The sequence below is a fragment of the Melanotaenia boesemani genome, chromosome 17 (genome assembly GCF_017639745.1).
Source record: "Melanotaenia boesemani isolate fMelBoe1 chromosome 17, fMelBoe1.pri, whole genome shotgun sequence".
NCBI classification, from domain to species: domain Eukaryota; kingdom Metazoa; phylum Chordata; class Actinopteri; order Atheriniformes; family Melanotaeniidae; genus Melanotaenia; species Melanotaenia boesemani.
Window position 1 is genome coordinate 27,552,400 of NC_055698.1, and position 10,469 is coordinate 27,562,868.

Genomic DNA, 10,469 nt, shown 5'->3' on the forward strand with positions numbered 1-10,469 from the left:
TTCCCTTCAAATTAAAATAGTTTGTGAGATCCAACACTTTGATGATGAATGCCCAATTTGCAGTTTGACTTTAAAAAATGAACTGAATTTGTAAACCTTAAAAATATGTTAGTATTAAATAAAAAATTAGGGTCAAAACACTACATGTGTAATGCAAACATTTATTTGAAATTCCAGGCCTCTGTCCATCAGTGCCTCTCTGCTTAGGATTGACGAACATCCACATTACACAAGGTCTGCTCAACACAGTGGGAATAATATCCATCTTAAATCATTCATAGATTCAATATTTTAATATATCCTCCAGTTACATACTCATTCAATATCTACTTTTATAGTACATAACACACATTCAAATGCCTCTAAAACATCCTGTACATGCAGAGAACTCAGATTTAAACAGAACAAAGAAGCATGGACATTAAAACCACAGGAAACACAAGTCGGGGGGGGTTTACAACTCAATGAATGTAAAGACAGGACAGGTGCTGCATCAAAACTAATAAAGTAACTAAAAAACGAAGCAGACAAACTGAGAATTGGAAAATTTTCTCATCATTTTAAGAATCAGTGGCAGCACCAAAAAAAAAAAAAAAAAAAAGGAAGTACAGTAATTACTGAAAAGAAATGAAGCTGGTATCCATAACCCCAGGCTTAAAGCTAACACTGTCTCCATTCATTAATTATCTTTTGTGTAAAGTGTGAGACATATCTGATACCATAATTTCCTTTGTTTACCATAATCAAGTTCAATTTATGTATCTATAACCCACAGTATCGACATGATTACTCATGTGAAAACAGTCTCCAAATCTTTATTCTATACAAGTTAATACTCAAACACAGTTTAAGTAAAAGTTTTCTCATACAACTAACGTCCCTAAAATTAGATTTTTCACTGATTTTACCGAAGGGCTGCTGTGATAAGTAAATACTGACAATTTAACTGATTTAATTATTATTTTTAACTAACAGCGAAAGCTTTAAAAGAAAAAATGGACAAAACAGTTTAATGTGTAACTGTGGTTCATACATACAGCTTTTCACTGAGTAACAAACAGGGATGTCTGTTTACTACAGATCTTTTTGGTTCGACTGAAAATACAACAGATTACTTCTTGTCTGATTAACTTCCCAGGAAATATAGTTATAGCAGCAAGAAGAAGCGTTGCATGCTGTACAGGTCAACAGTGAGTTAGTACCCAACTTTTACATAAATGTAACATCCTTCAATAAACTGTCTTGGTATAGTAAACATTCCCCATGTGGCTCTCTTAAGAAGGTTGAGGCGATTAAATTCTATAAAGCTGCCTGGTGGAGAGAGACAAACAGAAGGAAGATCTGGAGCACATCACAGGCCATGCATGGAGGTTTCTGAGGAAGGTATCTCTGAGGAAGAGGAGGAGAAAGTGCAGGAAGAGCACTGAGGAAAGGCTTGATTTGGTACGGCTTTGTTGGTGCAGACTCGTCCTCTGACTTGTGTGTCCATCTTTGAAGAGCAGCTCAGTAGAAGAAATATACTAAGGACAGCAAACACAGATGATCGTTAATAGACGACATTTAGCTGAAGACATTTAACACTTATAAAAGTTTAGCTTTTTGAGGGCAGCATTTAGTTCATAGTGTATTAAAAACTTATTTCACCAAGACGTCAGTCTACATTCTGTTTGTATTACAACAGCTCGAAACAAAAAATATTCATCTCAAACAGACTTAATCAAGCAAGAATGAGAAAACACAGCTTCAAAGTCCGTTCTCAAGTGTTTATGGAGCATCATTAAAACAAGATCTGATGCAACATGGTCACAGAGTGTTGTTGATCTTGTACAGCTTCAGGCATTCCAGGATCCATGTATGGGGCATTGAGTCATAGGCTTTCTGGTAATCAATCCAGGCAGTGCACAGGTTGGTCTGTATGGTTTTGCAATCTCGGGATGACAGTTCAATCAACCAGCAGCTGGTGTTTTGCTCCTCTGGTACCTTTACCAATGCCTGTCTGTCTCTATTATGTATTGATCCATCTTCCTACTTATCTTAGCCGCTATGATGCCTGACAGGAGCTTCAGGGTTGTGGAGAGTATTGGCCAATAATTGGACAGGAATGTTCCCTTTGGTGGATATTTTAGTAATACATATATTTATATATATATATATATATATATATATATATATATATTGGGCATGCTTTCCCATTAAATCTAAAGGGAAAGTCCAAACTTTTGACTGGTACTGTTTAAGATGTTTTCCTGGCATCATGTTTAGATTGAGTATTTATTGCTTAAAACAACATACAGTTTCTCACATTTAATATGATATTTGATATTTTGTGTTTGGAACAAAATATTATTACATATTGGTTTTATTTCCATTTTATACAACATCTTAACTATTTTGGAAACAGCCTTTTGAAGACGCACTATGCACCTCTCAAACCTTTAAAACACCATGTTCTGGACTAGTTTGATGGCACAGTGACATTTAACATGTATATATCTGGAGCTGTTGCTGCCCAGCAGCAACCCAAAGCAGAGAAACCGCACTATACAAGTTTTTATTCCAGGACGCCGCATGATGTTGCAGCTAAATTTAGTTTTATACACCCCGTCACATGCTAGCAAGTGACTATCAACACATCAGCCATTTTGAACATGCACGTTAGCGATTTCAGCAAAGAAACATAAGAAGACATTACTGAAAGAAGAGAGGAGATGATCAGAAAGGGACAGAGCAAGAGATAAGACAAGAGTCAAGACGAAACTTTTACTGGCTGGAGAGAACTTGGCCAAGTTAGCCGTCGATAGTGGGCACCAAGAAAATCTCTTAAAGTTCCATAGTGCGTCTTTTATATATCATTCAGTACATGCAGGAGATTTTGGCACAAGCATCCTTTAAAAAAAAGGTTCAATTGTTTTGTTACTTACAGAAGATAACTCCAACAAATATAACACCTATAATGGCCATGATGATCATCATCTGTAAGACAGAAGCAAACAATGCTTGATTAGGTTGAAAAACCCTTTAATTCCAGTCAAACAGGTGTAATAAAAACAAAAACTTTTCTGATTCTCATTATAAAAAGCCCCTTTTAAAATACCGCAGTCACAAACTACAAAATGCAGATGAGAGTTTACAAATAATACAATACATGTTTTATGTATGTAGGATTAAAACCTGGGTGCAGGCCTTAATACTGCATATGGAAAATCCATGTGATAAATGAGACTGACAGGAAATCACATCACCTCTGAGGGGGGGAGGGTGAGAGAGATTAAAAAGATCAAAAGGTTTGAGAGAGAGAGAGATTGCTGTCATTGTGCTTTGGTTGTGCATAGAGACAGACAGAGCTGACCAGTGATGGAAAATTAAATAACTGTCAGCAAATCTCATATTTACTATAACTGTAAAGGGTATAAAGTGTAGTTGTAGCCAAATACAGTGTTGGGATCTATTTTAAACAGCGGATTAATCCACACTTGGTGCTGTGGTGAGTGTTTGAAAGGAAACACTGAATGAGACACATCAGGCTTTTATAACAGCACATGTTACATTCTGTGTAGGTTTTATAAATTATGTCAGAGAAGCACCTTACAAGTGGACCAGCACAAATGTGTATGTTGGATAGGAGGAGTTACGTCACAACTCACAGCTGGCTCTATAATCCCTGAACGTCACTGTAATCCAGATTGAGATTTTCCTCAACCACCAGTCAAACAGACTCTTCCTTTCCTCTAAAGTAATCCTCCATTTTTCCACTGACTGGCCGATTTGGGCTGCACAGGCAGAGGTGGGGCTAAACTGAATGACACTTAGATGAAAAAAAGGGTTGCTGGCTGGAGGATGGATGAACAGGAAGTGTTTTTTTTAGGAGGAGATAAACATGGCATAAGCAAGCTTTTATTCAGTGCAAAGTTGACTTTTTCCAATGTTTTTTCCATCCAGATGAGCTCTGCAAAGGATGAGTAACAGCAACACAAGTTTGTTTTATAGTTCATGTTCTTATGCTTGCTGTAGTCCAAAACTCAAGCAAAAATCAAGCAGGTTTCTTCCTCTAAGAGAGTTTCTATTGACATCTTTCCCCTTTTAGAGCTGCACAGGATGAGAAATAACACAAACAAGGAAATATCTTATCAAACTCCCAGAGTGTTTATTGAATTTTAAGACAATTTCTACACATAAAATAAGCCTGAACACAGTAAATTAAAGTTTTTAAACCTGCGATTTTACTGAAATCAAAAGTTTGATTTCGGATAAATGTTGGTCCAAGTTCAAAGTCCTCCTGCCTCAAACAGCATTTAATAGTTTAATACTTATACACTTCTCACAGCAAGAGAGACAGTTTTCATTTACAACTGTTCCTATTTATTTATATCAAATTAAAGAATAAATTAAACCTAAATGTCAATTCATGGGGAAAAAATGATGTATGTCCAGTAGATGAGGTACTTTGGAGCAGCTCAATCACAATAAACACAAATTAAAATTATTAATTGAAATATTTTCAGAATCAGATAAAGATATTTATTTTAAATCTTAAAAAGCTTATTTTCTCATTACTGTTGGTAAACAGCTTGTAAATGTTCATTTGACACTATAATACAGTATATTTCTATTAAATACAGCAAAACACTTTCTGATCTTCATTTCTCATGTTCATTCATTATGTTTATTCATTTTACTCTTTTAAATACACAACCTCAACGCCAATAAAGCTAATGTTTCTATTACTTTTCTGAAATTGTTCCACAGTTTTTAGACAGTTTGTTACAGATTGGTAAATCTCTGTCTATCTTTACATCTGAGAGGCTCTGCCTCTCTGAAATGCTCCTTTTATACCCGGTTATGTTTCTGACCTGTTGCCAATTAACCTAATTATCTGTCAAATGCTCCTCCAGTTTTACAGTTTTTTATTACCTGGGGTTGGACTAAAATTGGCACAAAATTAAATCTCATTATTGAAAATATATAAACAGAATCTCTCACACCGGGTTTGTAATTAATTATGACTTAATGTTTCAAAAAGACCAATGCAATTTAAAAATCTGATAAAAATACTTTTCAACAACATATTTAATTAATCAAAATGTTTAAAAGAGAACTGAGGATTTTTTTTCCTCCAGAAAGATTAATGAGTGGATGTTACTGTTAGAAGACATTTATCATTTGAACCCGACTGCATTTTGTTTGGTTTGTTAGAAACTGTTAATGTGTATTTATGATTTGAACGAAAGGCATTTGTGACTGTAAACTACACTATGAAGACTGCAGCAACTACAGTTAGAGGACCTAAGAATGCAAGTGGACATACAGTAAGACAAACATTTTATTTCGTATTTTAATCGTTTAAAAATCTATCTCTACCTAGCTCTTTCACACAGTCTGTTCAATAGGAAAGATTAAAAGAACAAGTAGAAGTGCTAGAAGACAGCATGACAGGACATTTTCTTGTCCAATCTCTGATTGATTTCTATGAAAGTCTAAAAGTATAAAACTAGTATGAGATAGAAATTATTCACATACCCTTTTGCCAGATATATATAGGACATATGCGTGTACTTAAAACTCTCCTTTGTGATGAAGCTTATCATCAGGGCTGGCTTGGATGGAACTTGGACATCACTATTGTGCTGATTTTGGCTTGGCCTGCTTGGAGATATCTCACGATGCAGAGTACCTTCCCCCAGATTTGTCTCTTTTTTTGTCTTTATTTTCCATTTTTGAACATAATTGCTGTCTTTTTCTAGTTTTCTTTCTCAGCAAGTATGTCTGGCTTAGAGTTATGGTGCTTTTTGATCCCTCATTCTTGTCACCTCCATCCCCAACTGTTTGAGGCAGATAGCTGTCAGCTGTCGCCCCAGGTATGCTCGGGGTGGGGATTGAATCGATAAGAAGATTCTGTACAGTCCATTGGTTTTCTTAGCTAGGTAATTAAGTCTTATAAGTTGGCTTACATGAACAAAGGTAATATAAAATGAATTAACTGTACTTATTTTGTGCTTCTTTAGTCTTCTTTGACCACTCAAAGAACTTTAACTCTACATGATGCTACATTCACACAGTATTCTTTATAGATTTATACTAAGGGTTTTACTATCACATAACATTTATACCCCAATGGGCATATTGATCCACCAACCCTTCATCTGGTAGGTGAGTGCTCTTCTTCCTGAGCTACAGCCATCCAAAGGATCCATGGATCTAATGGGTTTTATTTTAATAATGAACTAAAATAAATTGGACTTTGTCTTAAAAAGTGGTTTGAGATTACTTTGGCATGAACTGCGCTGTGTAAAATAGCTGAATTAAATGAATATGTCCATAATTTGCAACTATGATGCATTGCTGCCATTATATAAAGCACCCATAATCCCATAATACTCTATAATAAAAACCAACAACTAGACTAAGAATCAGGAAAACTAAAAGTCACTATCTGGTAATATTATTTTCATCATGTCATTTTTCTATTTCCATATAAATGTGTGTATACAAAGTCAGAAGAATGAGTAGTGTGCAGATTCTTCCTTTATAAATAAAGGTTTGGGCATTTGAAAAAATGTATGGATGGTTTTTTGTATGTATCTCACTCATGGAGTCAGTGTGAATTATGGTTGCTTGGGCTCATACTGAGTAGGAAAGGTACTGATGATGGGGAATAATGAATGGCGATCTCTGAATCAAGCCCACCTTGCAGTTTTTCCACCAGTACTTGTTCTTAAGTTTGGCAGCGCTACTCTCGAATTGAGAGGCTCCGGCCTGCAGGGCGTCAGCCCGATCATCCAGTTCTGACAGCTTCTGATCCCTCTCCAAGACTTTGTCCACGTTCACACGCATGATGTCCACCACCTGGGGGACAAAAAGCACCGGTCAGCATCGCTGTTGATGGAGGACACTGACCTCATACTGAGCTGAATGTCAAGGATAGCTACACCAGTTAGCTTAGCCTAATTATCTCAAATATTAGAAAAAACATGGGCAGTTTTTTATATCATCTACCAGTATTTTGCTTCGTATGATGACATTTCTGCACAGAAACATATTTGTTTTGTTTTATTTTTGTTTTCAAATGGTTGTTTTGCAAGATACATTTTCTTTAATAAAATCAACATTTTTGGTGTAAATTTTTGAAAAGATATTTTACTTTAATTTTGTCATTACAATCTTCCAGATTCTCGATTAATTAGTTTGTTAGCTTTTTGGTTTTAGTCCAAAGAGGAAAATTTAAAAGAAAAATGAGGAGACCTTATCATTTCCCATGCCATTATAAATGCCTGCTGTTCTAGAGTTTTTCCTCACCTCGTCCACCTGTGCCTGTGTCTGCTGAAGTCTTCTGTTGCTTGTCAGATTAGGGGCCGGTGCTGGAGGGCCACCCTCACCCTCTGGAGCTCCTGGAGTACCTGCATCTGGAGTTGACCTTCAGGGGTAAATGAAAGTGAAAATGAAAGAAACAAAATCAAGATGTCTGTTTTAAATGATGAACCATCATAATCCCAGTTACTCTTATTTAACAAAAGAAGATGTCTCCAATAATTTAATATGAAAGCTTCATCAGTTAAAACAGGGATGTCTAATTTCAGTCCTGCAGGTTTTAGATGTTTCCCTGCTTCAACACACTTGACTCAATTAACAGGTCATTAACAGATTTGTGCAGATTTTGAGAACAAGCTAACAGGGAGACCCATTTCATTTGAATCAGGTGTTTGGAGTTAATGAGCGGTGAGATCCTTGAGGCCTTCAATGGCATTGAATCTAATAGAAAAGTGTGTCCAAATTTTGACTGGTACTGTATCCAGTTTCCCTATCAGTTCCCAGAGTCAGAACCAGACATGGAGAAGCTGCATTCAGCTTCCCAAAAAGACTCAGATCAGCTTAAACGCTCAGTTTATTTGAATCTAAATGAAAGACCCACCTGCTCTCTGCTGCATTTCAATAGTTTTTATTTAGAAGTTCAAATCTTTCTTTTAAGCTTGAATTTTTAAACTTGATCATGTTTCAATACTGTTTTTCTCACACTGGAACTTTATTTCTTGCATTTTATCTATTTTATTTTAGCTTTTTCTTTCTGTTTTTATTGAATTTCTTATATTTCCTTTAAAATTTTTTAAATGCACTTGAACTGCTTCCTGCACCCGACTGTAATGCTTTTCATGTAAAGCACTTTGAATTGTCTCGTACATGAAAAGTGCTATACAAATAAATGTGCCTTGCCTTGCCTATATGAATTAATATGCAATCAAATTAGCTGAATTTCAATTATAAATACCTTTATTTTAGTCCCATGCTTTAAACTGGTCATCACACACATATTTACAATAGTAAACATCAATGTTTCTGAAATCCACATTTGTTAATCAATCATGAATGAGTGTTAATAATGTCCCTCACATGTCAACTAATCACACAAACTAAAGTTTATTTGGTAATTTATTAATGATAAGTAATAGAAATCCACAAGAGTCAAGCGTTAGTCACAGATAACAGATTATAAACCAATTAAGTATGACTTGGATCCTTATTATGAAGTATTGCAATCTATTTAGAGTTTCAACAATTCAGAATAGGTTCACTTGGAGTGTTTACTGTTTTTTGTCACTTTTACATCCACTTTTACTTCATCTTATTATTTGATCCATTTAATGGGTGGATATATAAACTGACAGACCTATCAACTAAAAATTGTGAATATGGAGGTTTTAGATTACATCAGTCCAATGATATGAAATATTTTTTGTATTAAAACATCTGCAACTCATCTAAAACGCTGCTGCTAGAGTTTTAACCAGGACTTGAACACATCACACCTGTTTCAAAATCTTCACACTGACTTCCAGTCAGTCACAGAATAGATTTTATAACCCATTTACAAATCCCAGAACGGTTTAGGCCCAGAATACATCTGTGATATGTTCAGGCAATATAACCTAGAGCTCTTACATTCAAAGACTCTGGTCAACTAGTCCAGACCAGAGTCCAGACTAAAAATGGAGAAGCAGCATTTAGCAGTTATGCTGCAAACAAGTGGAACAAACTGCCAGTAGAGATTAAACCTTCACCAGATGAAGACATTTTTAAATGCAGGTTAAAAACATTTCTTTTCTTGTGAGCCTATGCATGAAATCTGCACGTAAACATTTAACTCATCTTGCTTTTAATCATTTTAATGTACTTTAAGATTTTATTATTATTGTTGCTATTTGTTGCTGCCTTTTAGTACTTTTTAATGCTTTCTTTGCACAAGCTGTAATGCTTTTAACGTTTTATGCAAAGCACTTTGAATTGTCGTATACATGAAATGTGCTATACAAATAACTTGCCTTGCCTTGCCTATTATTCTCAAACTGACAAATCTGAACATTTTAGCAGGATTTCTCAAGAGCTATGTGAAATATAGAATTTCCTTTAAGGTACACAAACTTTTCTTTGTGATTTTTTACTTATTTTAAAAAGTAATGCATGCATGATGGATTATAAAACCAACTCGTATTCAATTACAGAAAATGACTCATCCAGTTTTGGCCTTCATCCACAAAAAGTATAAGAGGCTGTAATAGCTCAGCAGTTCACAACAATGAAACAAGACATTCTCCACTGAATTTGTTTTAGTAAAGCTGATAAGATTTTTTTTTTCTTTTACTGCACTTTTAAACATATAGCAGGAGATACAGGAGAGGAGTGATGCATGATTACACCAAACAGCAGTTCACTGTTAGTACCAAAGCTCTAACAGACAGGTTTGTTTTCCAGAAGCAAAATGGAGAAAGATTAGTGCAGCAGCAGCAGCCTGACTGATGGAGATCAACATGCATGCTGGAATAATCTGTCCTCCCCTCCCCCACAGGAAAATACATAAATAGAAAAAAGTAAATCAGTGTATAGCTATTGTTAAATGTGTACATAAACAATCAGAAACTCTATGTGCTAATAATTTAGAGTATTATGATTAAGTTAGCTTTTGTGTTTGTTTTTACTGACTTACTGCATTTGTTTTTTTGGTGCTTTGATCTCCATAAATTTGTTCGATAAAAAAGAAGTGATGCAGGAAAGTGAGGCTGAGCCAATGACAATTGATGGATAGTTTTGTAAGGTGAGTCAGCCGGTGAGTCATGGTTATATTTCTGCAGAGTCTCACTGCTGCAACCAGCCTGATCACAAGTTTTCTTACTTAGAAAATAAATAGAATGATTAAAACTAGAAACATGTTACTTTAAAGGGGGTAAAAAGTTCAAATTGAGCTGAACTAAGCGGGCCAAGATAAGATTTCAAGTTTTCTTTTGAATTATTGTTTTTTTTTTAATAATATCACTTGTCTAAAATCAGTAAAAGGCTATTCACTATTATTATAGAGGTCTCTATTTAAAATGAAAAATGAATGAAACATGTCGGCATACTCACATCTCAGCGGCAGGATGATGGAGATTATCTGAAGGCGGGTGATAACGATGAAAAGACAAGGAGAAATATCTCAGCTAAAT

At 35.2% G+C, this 10,469-nt stretch overlaps 1 protein-coding gene across 2 annotated transcripts in view; it reads right to left on the minus strand.

Moving 5' to 3' along the window:
• Positions 1–147: 147 nt before the first annotated feature.
• LOC121657066 (vesicle-associated membrane protein 2-like) overlaps positions 148–10,469 on the minus strand; it is a 10,370-nt gene continuing 48 nt past the window's right edge. The window contains exons 1-5 of one of the 2 annotated variants that reach the window (XM_042012433.1): positions 10,390–10,469; positions 7,294–7,411; positions 6,685–6,843; positions 2,922–2,973; positions 1,432–1,520 (exon numbers count right to left, since the gene is read on the minus strand). The exon at positions 10,390–10,469 is cut by the window's right edge and continues 48 nt beyond it. In XM_042012433.1, the coding sequence (XP_041868367.1) occupies positions 1,504–1,520; positions 2,922–2,973; positions 6,685–6,843; positions 7,294–7,411; positions 10,390–10,391 (348 nt within the window). In that variant the 5' untranslated portion in view covers positions 10,392–10,469 and the 3' untranslated portion in view covers positions 1,432–1,503. Of the gene's footprint in view, positions 1,521–2,921; positions 2,974–6,684; positions 6,844–7,293; positions 7,412–10,389 lie in introns of both variants that reach the window. The other variant, XM_042012432.1, reaches the window with a different exon arrangement.